Source organism: Crinia signifera, chromosome 2 (genome assembly GCF_055691185.1).
Source record: "Crinia signifera chromosome 2, ASM5569118v1, whole genome shotgun sequence".
Classification (NCBI taxonomy): Eukaryota; Metazoa; Chordata; class Amphibia; order Anura; family Myobatrachidae; genus Crinia; species Crinia signifera.
The window spans coordinates 117086496-117104249 of record NC_139218.1 but is presented as its reverse complement, the minus strand read 5'-3'; the positions used below and the strand labels follow the sequence as shown (position 1 = coordinate 117104249).

General features: G+C 41.5%; 1 protein-coding gene across 2 annotated transcripts in view; it reads right to left on the bottom strand.

Moving 5' to 3' along the window:
- Positions 1–17754, bottom strand: part of TRIM33 (tripartite motif containing 33) — a 101301-nt gene that overhangs the window by 48898 nt on the left and 34649 nt on the right. For both annotated transcript variants that reach the window (XM_083172752.1, XM_083172751.1), the window contains exons 2-5: positions 12969–13087; positions 7659–7806; positions 4334–4466; positions 3202–3318 (exon numbers count right to left, since the gene is read on the bottom strand). In XM_083172752.1, coding sequence (XP_083028878.1) covers positions 3202–3318; positions 4334–4466; positions 7659–7806; positions 12969–13087 — 517 coding nt within the window. The remainder of the gene's footprint in view (positions 1–3201; positions 3319–4333; positions 4467–7658; positions 7807–12968; positions 13088–17754) is intronic.

Sequence of the window (17754 nt, the reverse complement as noted above, 5' to 3'; positions counted from 1 at the left end):
TATCATAATTACAGTCTTACTGTCAGTCTGCTAACCTCACATGCACTAATCACAGAATGCTCATTACATGGCGACTCATCTGGGGGCCCGCAGTAATATTGAATTGGAGGCATACCTTCCCCCCATATATGCAAGAACCACATACTTATTAGTAGACCACAGGGTATAGTTCCATCCACTTGTATACTAACAGGTTATTTTGTTGATAACTGTATCACACCATTTAGGTCTATTTATATTTTGGTGAAATCCCCCATAAGCAACACACTAGGGACCATCTAGCATCTGGTGTCTCCTCCGGAAAAAAAAAACATTTACCACGAGGCTGGTTAATGTGGAAAGACTAAACCACCTTTGGCAAAAACCCTGCACGAGTACATATTTCGGCCCGGTCATGAAACAAAGGTACAGAGACCGACCGGAAAGAGCTCCCAACTTCAACACACCTGCAGCTAAAGCCAGAAGTAGAACAGTTTCCAAGTTAAGTACTTGAGGTCTGTGGATTCCAAAGGCACAGAGGATTGAAAAAAACTTCAACCACCAGATTGAGGTTTAAAGCTCTGAACTGCAGTGGAAACCTGCAACTTTAGTGAACCGAAAATGTAAACGCGCTGCGCAACTAGCTTGTAGACAAAATAGGAGCTGTCCTAGATAAAAGGAAGCAGTAGCTAGCTCAATTATTTCACACCAAGCCACATATGATCACCAAATTCGGTGATAGGGTTTCAAAGACACTGGCTTACGAACTTGAAGTCTAGTAGGGATAATTAGTGGCGGTATTACATATTAGCATAGCACTGCCCTTTCAACAGCTTAACCATCAAACAAATATGCCTGGATAGACAAAAAGTCCCAGTTAAAACAGAAATGGTCTGAGAGGCAGAGGCCAGGGGTCGTCTATCAGAAGTGAGAACAGAGCCACATTCCACACCCTGCAAGGCCAACCTATGCCTATTAGGATGACTATGACCTTCTCTTTTGAGCAGACGAAAGCAAGAGCGGAAAGGTGGGAATAGGAAAATTAGGTAGAAAGGCCAGAGCGCCTGAACCCCATCCACCGCCATCGCCGCTGGGTCCAGAGTCCAGGAACAGTGTAGAGGAAGCTTTATGTTGTGTTGGGACACCAGGAGATCTAACTGGGGAAGGACCCAACAAACCACCAGGTGTTGAAAAACCTGTGGACCAAGAGCCCATTCCGTTGGATGAAAGTCCTTTCAGCTTCGTTAACGACTCCTTGGATAAGGATGGCCATTATTGACAGAGCGTAAGCCTCTGCCAGGTGAAGAATGGGAATGACCTCCCGGCATGGCTGCTCTGCTGCATGTTTCTCCTTGCTTGTTGATGTATGCCAAAGCAGTGGTATTCTCGGATGACATGAAATTCTTGAACCCGGAGCAGATGTGATGCCTGACAAGAGAACCAATGGAATGGAGTGTTTTTGGTCAACATGCCTCACAGCCACGGAGAGTCGCGTTAGGAGCACCCAGTTCAAAAAAAGACAGCCCAGAAGAAGATGATCCTTTTGCAACCACAGAGGTAAGTGGCTGAAATTGGTAATGCGAGGCCTGGATCTCAAACCAAAGATATATTGGATGAGGCGTCCATATAAATATGTTGAGGTAGGCATCTCATATCTAAAGATTCCATTTTGAAATTGACAATTCGCAGAGAGGGATTAATGGATTTCAAATTCAAGATCAGACAGAATACAAATTTCAATAGAAACCCTGGTTCCGTTAATGTAGAGGAATGGAAACCACATCCTTGCAGACAGAAGTTTGTTGATGGTGTCCTGTAGGACATCTCCTTTCCGCCATAACTGGTAAAGTGGAGGTGAAGAAATGATGTGGAGGTTGGGTTGCGGATTCCAGTTTGTACCCATGGGCAATGAAATCCCTGACCCAAGTGTCTCAATAAGTCTAGTCCCAGGTGTCTCTGAAAACCCTGAGATGTGCTCCCAACCCTGGGGTCCCTAACAGGGGCCATAAGTCTTCCTATGATCAAGTTTAATAAAATATAAAATAGAGAAATAAAGACAATAAGTAATAATAAGTACCTGGAGAAGGATTGGTTGGTTTAAACCTTTTATTAAAAACACTTTTTTAATAAAGGTGTTGACTACAGGCACAACACCATGACATCTTAAAAAAGTCTATTGTAAGGGATACTTGATGTTGCTTGTGATCTTTATTTATGGAAGCTGAACCAATGCAGTAAAATCACAAAGCTATAGGGAGGTGAGTGAGTAAGATAAGAGGTGCTAAGTCTGCTTAGCATCAAGCTTCTCCTTCCGACAATAGTAATGTTATTTCCCATTATTGAACAACTTGTGACTGCTAAATCAACTTCGGCTAGTGTAGAAAGTTCTTCTTTTGGTTTAGTTCATTCAAAGCTTTGAAAACAGAACTGTAAAGGCATCTAAACTAGTGTTTTTATTCAAAATGTTTTATGCCAGTGACATATCCAGTGCTAATGCGTAAAAGTTTTGATTTTTGTGTTTGTCCATTTCTCAGAAAATGACTTATGCATGTTTTAGTTATGTTTAGTCTAAAAGTGGTTCTATATAAAAATGTCAAATAAAAATCATATCAAAGCCTAATAACTTTGGACTTTGGGGGGTAAATATACTAAGATGAGTTCTATTGCAGGGATGTTGCCAATAGCAACCAGATTCTACTTATTTAGCACATTCTAGAAGATAAAATCAATTTGCTATGGGCAACATCCCATCTTCAATAAAACGATTGTCATATATTTTCCCCTTAATGTTAGAAAGCATCAACCCTTAGTAAAATAGTCAAAAATGGTGTGAAAACATTTGTATTCATCTAAATGACCTGTAATGTTTACACAACATTTTTTATTTGAATTTAAACAAATGAAATACGCTGGCATTTTTCATTAAAATGTTAATGCAAAAAAATAAATCAATAAATAAAAGAGTGGTTTAAACCCAGGAAAGCAGTTTATTTTGTAACTTTTTTTTTTTTTTTTTAAAACAAGCCTGGAGATTCCTGATAAGCATCCGGATCTCCCAAAACTTTCTAAAGCTGGTCGAGGGGTATAGAGGGGGAGGAGCCTGTCATACAAGCTTAAATTGAACGTGCCAGTTCCTATAACCTCCCAATTTAATCAGCCTTTAGTGTCCCCTATGAATTATATATAAACTGCATTAAATAAACAAAAATTTGAGAAAGCTACCTGTTCTGAACCTGAGTAGCTGCAAAATGCACATAATTTTTCTTTTCCAGAAGCTTTGCCAAGAGATTTTCAATGGCGCCCTTCTGGTTCTGAAACGCCTCCTCCAAAAACTGGTACCTGCAAAAATAATTGTTTCATAAGCATTGTAGACCCATTTTGAGAATATTAAAGATCATAAGATACTTTACAGAAAAAAAAGCTACAGTAATGTGACAGATACCGGTATATAGTAAATTCCTAACTCAGATAAGCTTAAGATACTGGACTATGAGCTTACATTTTCTGTCCAGCAGAGTGTAACCTATTGTTCCTTTATCAGCCTTTTTTGAATGCAGATGAAATTGTATAGCTGCAGTCCAATCTTACTATTAATCAAAGACTATTGAGAATGGCTATACTTCTGCTCAGACATGGTTCAACTGTAATCAGACCTTTGCACAATACACCAAACACTGCCACTGATGAAAGATTACTGCAGCAATAGGCACTGCACATGCCATACATCATCTTTTGGGAGAGCAATTGGTACTATAAGTCAAAACTACATGTGCATAATTAATATAAACGGCTAAACTGATCTAAAATAGCCCACATCACCACTGATTACCAGCAAGACAGATTATTTTTTATCCCCTTTATAGTACAAAGCCAACACTATGCGAAAGCAGCAGAACACACTGGAAACCGATAACTAGAACATCTTATGTTGTCCAAGAGAGGGCTCAATATTCTGTCAAAGTCCTGATACCTACAATTAGCAAGCTGAATAGCAAAAATACAACATTCCAAAACAAGCAAATCTCCTTATATTAAAATGGAAGTATTTCTTCAAGATATCTCACATGTGGTAACAAAATAATCACAATCACATATTGGTCAGTAGTATGGCGGGCCTATTTTAGCGAAACTGCAAACCGTAGGGAATGCAACTGCTATTTCAATTTTGACCACAAGCCATTTATTTGTTGTGAGTGCCCATAGCTGTCGAAAGATGTGCTTTTGTGCTAGGAGTGAGTGTCGGACATGCCTGAACTACAACACACCCAGCACTAGGCTCTAAAAATGAAAGACACTGGCACAAGAAGTAACTGCATATCCTCCCCCCCACCACCACCCACACAAAATGAATTACCTGTGTTCTTTATGCTCCTGAAGTTGGCAGTCCCGACACGTCAATCTGTCGCATGTTTCACAGAACAGTTTGAGCTGTTCCTGTTTATGTACAGGACAAAAAACTGGACGCTGACCCGATGCTCCCACCGATTCTACAAAAAAATAGAATGCCATTTTGTAGATCAAAGATGGCTTAAAAGCAATAAGGCAAACACAGCAAACACTGGCCACTGTACTGCATCCACTATGACAAATTTACTATGAAGTCAACATTTCTCTCTGTTGGAAGTCAGTCACCATTATTAGGTTTTATTATTTAAAAATACAAATAATCATTTTCTTTCAGACATGGGAAGACTTGTGATTTAAAAGTTCATTATATTTTGATGACACCATTGCTAAAACACCTGGGTAACCACAAATGCTGTGGATCCTCATTTTCATACTGGAATTCAGTTCCGTGGTCAAGTAAAGAAAGGTTCTAAACATGGAGTAAATATAATGCTCTGTATCACATCTGGATGAACAATGCATTCTAAGGAAATTACTGTACCCAGAGCATGCAGGCAAAATGCATCCCACAATATTAAGAAATGATCAGAAGCTGTTGCGGTTTAATTTAAGCACTCACAATTGCCAGAGAGCCACCCCTTTTAGCTCCTATCCTGAGATGTAAGCCTCAGCAGGAAATAAAAAAAAATTACCATCTCTACCTATCCAAACTAGTTAGGATACAGGAAAAAAACACAAGGAAGGGCACGAGTGAGGTTGTATGCCACCAGGTGAGTGGTTCCCAGAAAAAAACAGTCTAAACAAAAAGGAAAGGGAGGATTATCCCAATGTTATGGCTGCCATGGGGATCATAGAAGAAATTACTTTACTGCATGTAAGCAAAATGCATCCCACAATATTAAGAAACCACCTGAAACTGTTCCTCTTTAATTTAAGCACTCAGTTGTACAGATTCCTTTAAGTAATTAGTTTTAATCCAGTTTCTTAAGTAGCTAAACTAAATATCTAAGAAGTACAGCAAATGATCTGGCTCTCTAGACTACTTTTGGATTACAAATATCCCACAATGGTTAGTTTCTCCTCTTTGAGATCTCTGGTTCTAAGGAAAAGGCATTTAAAAGGTAATGTATACACTTTATATAAAGTGCAGACCACTTAATTGGATACAGTTAATGTAGCGACAACTTTGGTTTTGGCAAATGTTTTAATGGGGGGGGGGCACGGGGGATTAAATTCTCCCGTACAACCCCTTTTGGCCATCATCGGAGCTATCAAATTGTTGCATCGATCATACTCCCATTGCCTGCAGTGCTCGCATTTTCCTACCAGCCTTGCATTAGTTTAGTCTTGCAAATAAAGATGTTTTAATGCCCACAGGGTAACGGTACTGGTTTAGCAGTTATGTGCTTCTAAACACAGTTCTTTCAGCTGATACTACTAATAGGAATTGCATATAGCCATAATTGAATAGCTGCAGTAGATGTACATTAACATACACAGCCAGCAGGAGAGTGCGCTGCACTGACCATGCCCAGACAGGCCAGAATTAGCCACATAATACAGCTAAACCTCATCAGGCTGAGAGAAGTAGTCATGTGATCACATAATGAACAAATTCAACAAATGAATGGCTTCAGTCATGGGCACAATACTGCTTTGGGCTGCAAAGTCAAATGAATTTAAGGCCACTATTGTCAGATCGTGAAATCTGACAAATTTTTCCGTGGTTCCCAAGTTAAAGATAGGTATCAAATTTTTGGCATAAGATGGACTTTAAGCAGGGTCCACAATTCTTCCCCCTTCGCTAAATTATACAAACCATTTGACCCAATAACTGCATCTAAAAATTCCAAACATTTGGATAATAATGTTAAGGCCCATATACACTGGGCGACTTTGGGTGGCTGAGCTGAAAGCTGCTCAAACATGCTGTTTTGAGCATCTTTCAGCTCAAAGCCACCCAGTGTGTATGCCCTGGCAATGAGTGGTTGGCAATGAGTGGTTAGCGCTGCTGCATCATCGCGGGGAAAGCCGTTCATCTGCTGGTAACACCAGCAGACGAGCGGCTTGGAGGATGGATTTGCATAGCGTTGCACTATGCAAAGCCATCCTCCCTCCGCTTACGGCACCGGGCATGGGGAAAGCTGCTCAGTGTGTATGCACTGAGCGGCTTTCACCCCAGTGATGATGGCGTAGACACCCAGTGTGTATGGACCTTAAGCAGTGTTCAGTGTTTTTTGTGCTCATGTGTGAGTAGTAAAGACAAGTTATAGGCATTCGGTCATTCAAAAGGGTTAAAACGACCCACAGTAATCCGTTATGGTGTGTACACACAGGTACAATCTGCATGAGATTTTGACTCTATAGTCAAAATCTCATTAGGATTGCATGCAGATCGCATGGGATTTTAACCCCTGCGATCCTGATGCGTGTTCACGTATCGCAAGCAGAAAGTCTTGGCTGCCTTGACTATATAGTGCAGATCTGCACTATGTAGTCAAAGTTTTATCCAGATCGCATGCATGCCATGCGATCCCATCAGGATCGCATTGCACGGTACTCTCACCATGTGTACACACCATAAGATAAAAATGAAAACAAGGAATTGGAAGGATTGGGAATAGCTAGACTGCTATTGAACATTGATCAAACCAAAATGTACATTTTCAGCAAACAGAATATAATGGGCCTCAGCTACCAAACTTGCATGTCCGGAGCTAGTCAATTGTTGCTCCTTTTAGATTAAAATTATTGGTCAGCTAAACCCAACACTAATGAGTAATCAGTGCGAAAAATAAATAAAAAGATGAACTATTTAAAATAATTTAAAGACATTGAGGCAGATGTATTAAGCCTGGAGAGGATATAAACTGGAGATAAAGTAGAAGGAGATAACGCACCAGCCAATCAGCTGTGTTTAAAATATGACAGTTGGGAGTTGATTGGCTGGTGCGTTCTCTTTTCAAATTTATCTCCAGTTTATCTCTTCGCCAGGCTTAATACATCTGCCCCAGTATGACCAATTAAGCAAATATAGAAAACAGGGTGTATGTTTTTTTTAGTCAGATCCCTCTTGCAGCTGCTCCTATTGAGCAATCAGCCCTGACGAGCGCTCTATACAGTCTTTACTGTGTTTCTTGTTTGTTTTATAATACACAAGATACCCTTCCATCATTTTTGAACAGCCAACTGCTGTACTGGGCAAAGTCACAGAACAGTTGAAAGGACTAACTTAAGAACACAAGAACAATGATTACTTCCTTTATATTTCCAAAATATCATTAATAAATAAAAAAAAATCCATGTATGTAACCCATTTGTACATGTCTAACCTGAAGATACATCTTCCTTCTTCGTTATTATATGGTCTTTCGTAAATTTAACCCTTTGATGTGCTTCTATACAGGTCTTACAAAGCCATTCCCCACATTCCACACAAAAGCCGACAGCACTTGCATTGTCTTCACAGCTTGTACAAACCTAGTGCAAATAAAAAAAAAAGCATTTAGAGCTTGCACTGATTTAAACATAAATCAAATCAATTTTAGGACAAATAAATCCTAATCTTTTTGTGAGTCAGTTAAATCTAGAATGTATCTGGTATGTTCTCAAGAAGGCAAAATTCATTAAGAACTCAATACATAAAATGAGGTCTACAGTTACTTGAAAAACACACAAAAGAAAAACACTCAAATATTTATGATTATTGGATCATATGCAGGCATGTTACATTTTATTAGGTTACTTAAGTGACAATTTTACACAAAAAAAATTAACATTCAAAAAAAAATTGGTGGCATACATCAAAACTAATTTCAATGATCAATAGTCATTGCAAAAATGTTAAAAACTTTGGCATTCTATAAAAGGATATTAATAAACAATGCTATGGGGGAATTCAATTGAATGCAATGTGGAATAGAGGTGGGACTGAGGGCTCAGAGCCATTGGATTGGCTGGGCCGTAAATCCGAAACTGGAGTATTTCTCCTCACATCCTCCCCTGAGGTGTGAGCAGGAATCCAACTTAACTAGTACCGTGTTGCTAGTGTGGTCATGCAGTTGTGCTCTTACCGCTTCACCTCAGACACCTGAAGCATGAACCCGATAATCCCCGCAGACACTGAGGGGGGTGACCAGCTTTAAAAACTTTATTTTTCTGTTATTTTTTGTTATAATCTAGTTTTATTCTGAAATTCTAATTACCTTTTTGGGCAACATACGTGTGATCTGTGATACCCAGTGGTGACCAGGTATGCGTGTCTATTGTTTTTTTTTTCTTCAAATTTTGTTAAAAACCTTATGACATATCGGAACCCTGGATAGTTAACCGAATGGACGAATTAGGACATGTACAGTGTATGGTGACAAAGACACCTTTATGGGAGCCCAACTTCTTCATAGATTTACTTTGTTTAGCATATTTAGCGAGAAATTGACATTGGACTACAACAGCAACAGCCATAGGAGAATCCATTTGATCTGGAAATAGATGACTTATAGACATCTGGAAATATAGACATCTGGAAATAGATGACTCGTTGATCAGAGACCTGCTGAGAATCTACAGCCCCATGTTTTTTTATTCTCATACTGTTCTTTCTTTCTTCCTTCTTATAGAGTGCAATGGGTATTTTTACAGCAGAGCTTTAACAAAGAACACAAGACCCACAGCAAGATACTTTATGTACATATAATACTGATGCTTCAAATCCATAATATGAGGATCTGGAAAACCACCAAATAATTTTGGTCCTGCCCATATGTAATGGGCAGGACCAGTGCGCAGTGAATATCTAATCTGCCCCCTGCTTGCGAATGTGTAAAAAAATGCCCCTTCACAAAATAAAATGAACGATTTTTTTACACCAAAAAAAAAAAAACTTTATTTTAAAAGATCACTTTCCAGTTCACCTTAAAAAGATGTTGAATGCAAAAATCATGCTGAAAACAGTTCCATCCTAGCATTGAATACACTCATGGCTGAAAACATTGAAAACCCCATTGAAATACACCAGCGACTTGCAGCGAGCATGAAACTGAGAACTAGACGGCATTCGCTGTTCGCTTTCGGTAAACAGTGAACATTGAATAGGGTTCAGATTTTCAGCGAAAAAGATTCACCGCAGGGAGTGGAAATAGCCCGATTCGACAAAAAAAACGGTGAATCGGGAGCGTTAAATACGGCCCTTTATGTTATAGGAACATTTTTAAATTGACTCACTATTGTTGTGCGATCTTGTTCAGATCGGTCGCTGTTTAAATTCACTATGGCAGACAAAGAGGGACCATTTTACTCAGCAGCCAATTAACCTACTTAGGCAGGTATTCAATGTGGAGAATCGCGGGCGGCAGCGAATCCTGTGTAGGATTCGCTGCACTTTCGCCGCAATTCTCCCTGTAGGTCAATTCGCCGGGCAGCCGCCCGTCCGCCCTATTCAATGCGTCAGGGGCTCTCCACCCCTGACGGTGAAAATTCCCCCCTACAGCGAATACCGCTCCCGGCACTCTCCCCTGCTTCTGCGGCTATACTGCCACTGCAGGGGATGGAGCGGAGTCACGGCGGGGGAGCCCGCTGATGCTGCCAGGTGCCCCCTTACAGCCTCAGGTCAGGGACGGGTCCAGCAGCAGCAGACCTCCGGCTCCAGCAGTCCCAGTGGAGTGCTGACATCTGCTATCACCGCGCTGGGGCTGCTGGAGCCGGAGGTCTGCTATTGCTGCTGCTGCTGGAGCCGTCTCTCCCTAATGTCAGGTCAGTGTCCCACCTGTTGCCCTTCTGGGGTCGGGGAGCAGAGCGGGCTGCGTGTCGGATCCCGGCTGAGAGGTCCCCAGGCTGCTGAGCGGCATCTTCCTCCAGGTGCCCCCCCTTTCCCCTCCGCAGCGGTCCGCACTTTACTGAACGGGCGGGGGGCGCCGTTGATCTGACATAAGGGCTGACCGCCTGTCTGCTGGTGGGTGGCATGCAGCAGGATGTCCCTGCGGTGTATGTGAGATCAACGGCGGGGTCCCTGCAGTGGATGAGAACTACTAGTTCCCATCCACTGCAGGGACCCTGCCACTGATCTCACATACACTGCAGGGACCTCCTGCCCACCAGCGCTACCTGACATGACCCTGCGCTGCCAGACCCCACTGCATGCCACCCACCAGCGGGCAGGGGGTCCCTGCAACCCTTATTTGAGATCAGCGGGGCCGCCCGGCAATATGTAAGTGAATCAGCCGCACAGCATATGTAATGTGACCAGCAGTGCCCCCTGCATATGGTATGTAAAAGAAAAAAAAAAAAGAATTAAAAATATATTTGTGTTACTTGTCCAGTTAAAAAAATAGAAAGACTCATAAAAAAAATTGAACTGATTTTTTTACGGCCTTTTCCGAACCCGCCTTGAGCAGCAGGTCATCCAGGTAAGGCATCACATTTACCCTTTGAAGCCTGAGGAGTGACATCATTTCCGGCATAACCTTCGTAAAGACGCATGGGGCCATAGACAGTCCGAAGGGTAGCCCCCGAAACTGGTAATGTTCATTTCCCAACGCAAATCTTAGGAAGACTTGATGTGGGGGCCAAATCGGGATGTGCAAATAGGTGTCCTTCACATCAATGGAGGAACTCCCCTTGTTCCAGACTGGAAATCACCGAACGTAGAGACTCCATTCTGAATTTGAACACCTGAAGAAAGGGGTTCAGTGCTTTCAGATTCAGAATGGGCCTTACTGAACTGACATGGGTCGCGCGTGGCCGCCGCCATCTTGCCGCACCAACCGGTTGAGGTGTCCCCTTGTGGGACCCCCAACCAGTACTCATCGCAGACGACTTCTGACCTGTCAGGGGTGTGCGGCAGCTGCAGGGCTTGCTCGCTACAGCGCAATGCTGTACACAGATGTCCTGCAGCAGGGTCAGCTCTGCACCTTAAGAGGCCAGGGACTGACCCTTCCCCTGACTCCCACTTTGCAGGACAGCCGTTTGGTCAAAACAGTGCCCTAAAATAATAAACTAAAATAAAACTGAAGAGAAAAAAAAAAAAAAAAAACCTCTGGAGCATCCAGAAGCACTGCCTCTCCTGAGGCACATTTTTCTAAACTGACTAGTGGAGAAAGATAAAGGGGAGGAGCCAGTGTACCCACACTGAAAGTTTTAGTGTGCCTGTCCTGCGGAGGATCTCTATCCCCATAGTATTCAACCCAGTATCCCATTGGACGGTAGAGAAATAAATATATGTTACACTACTGAAACCTGCATGTAGTGCCACATTTTCTGCCACGGGATCATAGCCCCATTGCAATACAAAATTAATAAATCAGACTTCAGAACATCACGTGTTATCTTTGCGGACTGATGAGCTCTGCAAACTCAATAGCACCATAACAGAGTAAAGTGGTGTACACATGGGGCAATTCTTCGAAGATGATTTTTACTACATCAGAATAGCTTAGTAGGTTTGCCTGAAACGGCTCGTGTGTACACAGTAGGCGATAGCTATGCGCAGCAGCGCAGAGTTGCTATCGCCAGATTGTCAGGAACACTTGATTTGGCCATGGCTCCTATATATTTGGCTGGCAGGATGTAGTTAGCCATCTGTGACAACAGGGCTCAGTTGAAAATCGCCAGGGTGGAGTCCCATGTGTACACAGCTTAAGGAAAGGCTAAAATAAAAAAAAGTACAAAACATGCCAGACATGGCAAACAAAATAAAAAATATATAAGTAACACTATAAACATCCCCACTTTAGGGTGTGTATATTTTACAAAAATAGATTTCAAGTTTATTTTTTTCTTTAAACGTTATGTAGTAAATATCATCATTGAAACCATTGTATGTATAAGTCTCATGTCTTAATTCATGCAGGAAAGTATTCAAAGTAGAAACATACCGCATGTCAAGTACATAGGTAAACTAAACAGCCACGGGATATACAAATTTATCCAACCATGCAATCAAGCTCGTAAGTCATTAAAAAGATTAAAAGTAATTATGACCTCTAGTGTAATGTGGCATACACATGGGGGAACTGAAGCCCTATGTCAAGCGCTCACTCATGCGATGCATCAGCGATGTGTGCTGAGCGATCTTGGTGGCCCAGTGTTCTCATCATGAGAACATTGGCAATCTAACTAGATTTTTACTGCATGCAGAATAAATCTAGTCAGCCGATGGTGTCACACAGGAAAGCACACCGCCATCGCTGGGCGTATACACACCGAGCGATCTGTGCTTAATGTCTAATCTAAACAGCTTTATTTATTTACAGTTTTTAATATAGCGCAGCAAATTCCGTCGCGCTTTTTAATAGGCGACAGGGATACAACAAACGGGGTACTTAGACCGTCAAAAGGTATGAGGGCCTTGCTCGCAAGCTTTATTGCAATAGCCATTTCTATTTGATTGGGGGCATTGTTTTACTTAGGATTTAAACTACTTATTAACATCTAGAAAGCACATTATGCTCAACTTTTATTTTTAAAATGCCTAATTAGAGCAACAGGATCATTTGTCAAATTAGCTTATTCTGGCGATATTTTTCACAGTAAAAGATCATCATGTACTGGTATTCTTCAGAGTCATTGTACTATGCATTAGCCATCATGAAACAATTACACAATGAAATGCCACTAGAACAAAATCAATAGCAAAAATGTCATACCTGTTCAGACTTTTCATCAGTGCTGCTTGGTGATTCATTAGCGTCTTTCACAAAATAATTATCCACTAGATCTATTTGTCTACATTCTTGTCTGCAAACTGGACATCGTATCACACCAACTGCAGAAGAAAAATAATAAATTAGGGGCAAAAATCAACAGATTTTCATTGGACTAGATTCAGTTTAGACCAAGGATTGGGAACTCCAGTCCACACACTGTACATTTAAAGATGGAAAGTTCAAAGCCATGAACATTGTATACAATGGAAAATGCACTTAATTGCTGTAATTAACAGAAATCCGGTATATTTTAGAGCTATACTACCATTTACTACAAGTTTTACTCAAGTTCCATATCCATAGTCACAGCAGCTACTTCTAGAAGTGTTTTTACAAGTATTCAGTTAATTTAACACTGAAATAGATAGGATTCCTAGGGAAAAAATGTTTTAACCCTTTGAAGTCCAATGTCCACCCAGGCTCAACAGCCCTAGTGCCAAGTAGCAGATCTAATGGTGAGCCACTTTAAAATAAGAAAATTAACATCGTACAACATTCAATGAAGACCATTTTTGAATGAAAAAAAATAATTTAATTTAAACTTTTAAATCAGACTCTTTGAATTGCACAAAATAAGAATTGCACTGCAAAAGGGTAAATTACACTAATGCGGAAAAAAGTTCAGCGCAAACTAGTCCACTTATTTTTTTCTACATTTAGCAATATTTTTGCCCACAACGAATCTTCAGAACATCCAGCTGTATAGAATTCTGTAAAATTATGGGCTTCTATAGGAGCAGTTCAATTTCTGTTCTGAAGAAGCACCCATTAGAACTTGGCAGACTTTCACGCAGCATTTGAAGGGTCAGAAAAATCCCTAACCAGGCTTTAAGAAGTCCAAACAGGAACTTTAGAAGTGTTTAGCTGCTTTGCGTGGCCAAACTGGTACTTCCCGACATGTTAATCCTTCGAGTGCCAACATCTGGGAGATATTCAAATATCCACTATAAATGTTAGTATCGCTTAGATATATATTTTTTAAATTTAAATAATCTATCTAGTGTTCATTCTAGCACCCGCCATCTTTGAAAACCCATGCAGTTCCTCTTCCATGCCTGGGGTGTCGCCATCTGCTGTAGTGCTTCTAGCACAGTGTGGCCTGTATATCAGCACTGATATGCAAACCAGAACTGTGCTAGAAACACCACAGCAGACAGCGACACCCCAGGCAGGGAAGAGGAACTGCATGGGTTTTCAAAGTTGGCGGGTGCTAGGATAAACACTATCTGCTGGCAGCGAGTGAAAACCACATCTTTCTTTCACATATAGAAACACAGAGGTAATGGCAAGGTAGCAGACTAGCTTTCAAAGCTTTTGCTTTGAACAGGCTTAGCTAGTCATGCACAATCAGTTTTAAATAGCAAAAAAATTAAGTTTCTAAAACACTATTAGGTGCAACAAATGTAAAGGACAAAACAAGTCATACACTTTGTATCCCTGGTAATATTTCCATACCAACTAAATTCCCGTCAGACTCTCTGGTGGAAACAAAAAGACAATGCTAACAGATCAAAAAGGTAAACATACAAATGCTTTCATCACTGCAGCAAAACATAAGTCTCCAAGAACAACCTGACAACTTCCGTATAAACATGTGGCTTAAGCTGGTCATACACTTATACGATTTGGGCCCTTTTCAAACGATTCTGATGGATCGGACCATGAAAAATCGGGTGAAAAATGGACAAATCTTATGCGCATAATCTCCATGCAAAGTTCTGTGTGCATCGGATAGTTTTGTGAGATCGCAAGTAGGGATGACAATCCGGGGGGGGGGGGGGGGGGGGGGGGGTTTCAATCGCGGGATCCGGGTTTGAAGAAATGCTCAATCTCGGGATCGGCATCCCTAGTTAGCTGATTGTGCCCCCGTACCCACATTTACTTGAATTGGCGAGAGGCTGGGAGTGGAGGAAACAATAGTGGGTTCGGAGGTGCACCTCCTCCTCAGCAGCAGGAGAAGAGGCGGGCGGGCCGGTGGTTGAAGGAGAAGGGGCTGATGAGGGCGAAGGGGCTGGTGCAGGAACAGGGTGGCAGTTGAGTGGGTGGTGTGGCCTGTGCAGCGTGACCTCTTATGTGGGGTACACACCAGGATGATTTGGCCCAAAATTAGCCAATTTAGATACAATCTCGACCGATTGTATGTAAATTGGCCATGTTTTGGGCCATTTCGTTGTCCCGATGAGATGCACGTCCCCAAGGGTCATTAGGTCTTTTCTGAAATCCTACCTGCAGCAGGTAGGATCTGAGAAATGAACATTGTAGTGGGTGCGGGTCGCGACCGGATTACGATCACATCAGGTGCCTTTTCTGTGTGGGTCGGCAGCGGGTCATGCGTTCCTGTGAAGAACAGCTCACAAGCCACATCGTGCTGGTGTGTACCCAGCATAACTCACGCTGCGCACTCCATGGGTGCTCAAACCCTGCCCGGCATTAGACTGTGCATGTGCAGTCTAATCCCGAAATCCCAACATTTTTTGGGCCAAATCCTGTAATCCCTCCGATCCCAGCATTGGCCACCCTAATTGCAGGTGCTGCACATAGGATTTGTCCGGCAGCACTTGATAGGGGTCGTATAAATTGCATGCTGCCATGTAGCCCAGGCTTAGACTTTAAGACCTCTACTATTGTTTAAATCAGAGCAACTGCCTCTCAGAAAAGTGGCTAAGAGTCCCCCAATTTGTTCTATTATTATTGTGCTGATCATAATGGAAGGGGTTCAGCCGCATAAAAAAAAATTCTAACAATACACAGGATAATATAATATAAATTTATTTTATTTTTTTTATTAGTAAGAAAAATAATAAAGGAGAGAAATGTAAAGGGCATCTCAAAATCCAACATGGGATCAAACACTAGTCCGGCCAATGTGCAGGACCACGAAGGGACCCCGACATAATAAAAGAGGCATGTCCAGGTATTTGGGGATATTCAGATTGCATTACAACAAATTTATTAACAAGCCTGTCATAAGAGGCTTATAGCCAGCAGGATTTTTTGGACATTTGCTTCCATTATTTAGAGTAAAGCAGGCTAACTGCCGCTGAAGAAGCCCTAGTAAAATATGGCGGCTAGCACACCGCCAAACGTATGTAAGAGACTAGCAGCAGTAGCACGAGCAGCTGCAAGCACGCTGGAGAATAAACAGGTGTAGTGCAGGATATATAAGTATGTATATGTAAAGTCTGAGTGTTTTACTTTTACCAATTACAATTGTGTCTATTGGGAAGAAGAAAAAAAAACAAGAGATTTTCCATTTAAGTGGGCCTGAAGGGAGACAAGTATCAAGGAGTCTATGTACACTTTATCCTCTAGAGGTAAATTACATACACACCTGAAGTCAGCCTCCCATAAGAAAATACTTTTGTTTCCATATAAATCTAGAAATAACGCTATAAGATATGAGTGCTTATCCTAAGTTTACTGCAATTTGAATTTCTTCAAGCAAAAATGTAAAAACTTAGATTAATAAGTTATAACATTAAACAAAAACTATAAATTCACACAAAGAAATATCCATACTGTGATGTATCCTAGGGCCTGCACCATTTATGTTGGTCTCATAACTTTAATGTCATTAAACTGCAGGGTGTTGGTGGAGGACCATCCAAAAAAGCAGAAGCTGCTTTTGAGCTCCTGCTCCCATTTATCAGCTTCCATGGAAATATGATGCCCAGGAGTAACGCGAAGCCATTTTATTGCGCTTGTTGTAGATATATTGCTACATAAAATGGCTAAACCAGACCACTGTGTAGTGCACAACCCAAAAGTGCCATATCGGTGCAGACTTTTTGCAGGTCGCTAGCACGTGGGGGGGGGGTTCTGCAATCTGAAAAGGATCGCCCTGCGGCTCTGCATGCCCAAACGGAGCAACTATTTAACTGCTCTGTTGGATGCCATCTAGTGGCCGCTCTGGGTAAAAGCAGGTGAATCGTCCAAATGAGTAATACGTTTGGATCAAGACAATTATACATATTCCAACTCCTAATATCATCAAAATATATTTTACAAAAGATCTCGCAATAAAGTGACAATTTTGTAAACAAGGCCAATAAAACATTTTTATTTAGACACTGTGCAGTACTTTGTGTTCATAATTTTAATCAAAATGCATGGTGCGCAAGAATTTCTGCAACAGAAGTATTACAGGTTATTTATATAGCACACACATTCTGCAGTGCTTTACAGAGAAAGTTTTTATCATTCACTGTCCCAGTGGAGCTTACAATTTCCTACTACATGCATACACACACACACACACACACTCTAGCAGGGCTGTGGAGTCGGTAGATAAATGTTCCGACTCCAACCCCGACTCATACTTCTGATGCCGACTCCTCTGTATTAATATGCAAATGTATTTGATACATTCCTTGAAGGAAAGAAAATAGGATTTTAATACCTACCGGTAAATCCTTTTCTCGGAGTTCTTATGGGATACAGGGAGTCGTTCTTAACGATGGGGAAAAGAGCTTATCCGAAGGAGACAGGCACATATAAAACTTTATACAGGGTGTACTGGCTCCTCCCCTCTGCTCCCCTCCCTCTAGCTTCAGTTAAGTGAACTGTGCCGAAGGAGAAGAACAATATGAGAGGAATATGTGTATATTTACCGTGGTGAGATTCATCCAGCACACCCAACATTCAACATAACAGACCACATTAGCAACCCCAGAACCTGGGAAGTCTAAGGCCTAAGAATGTCAACATGACAACTTTTTTGAACTGT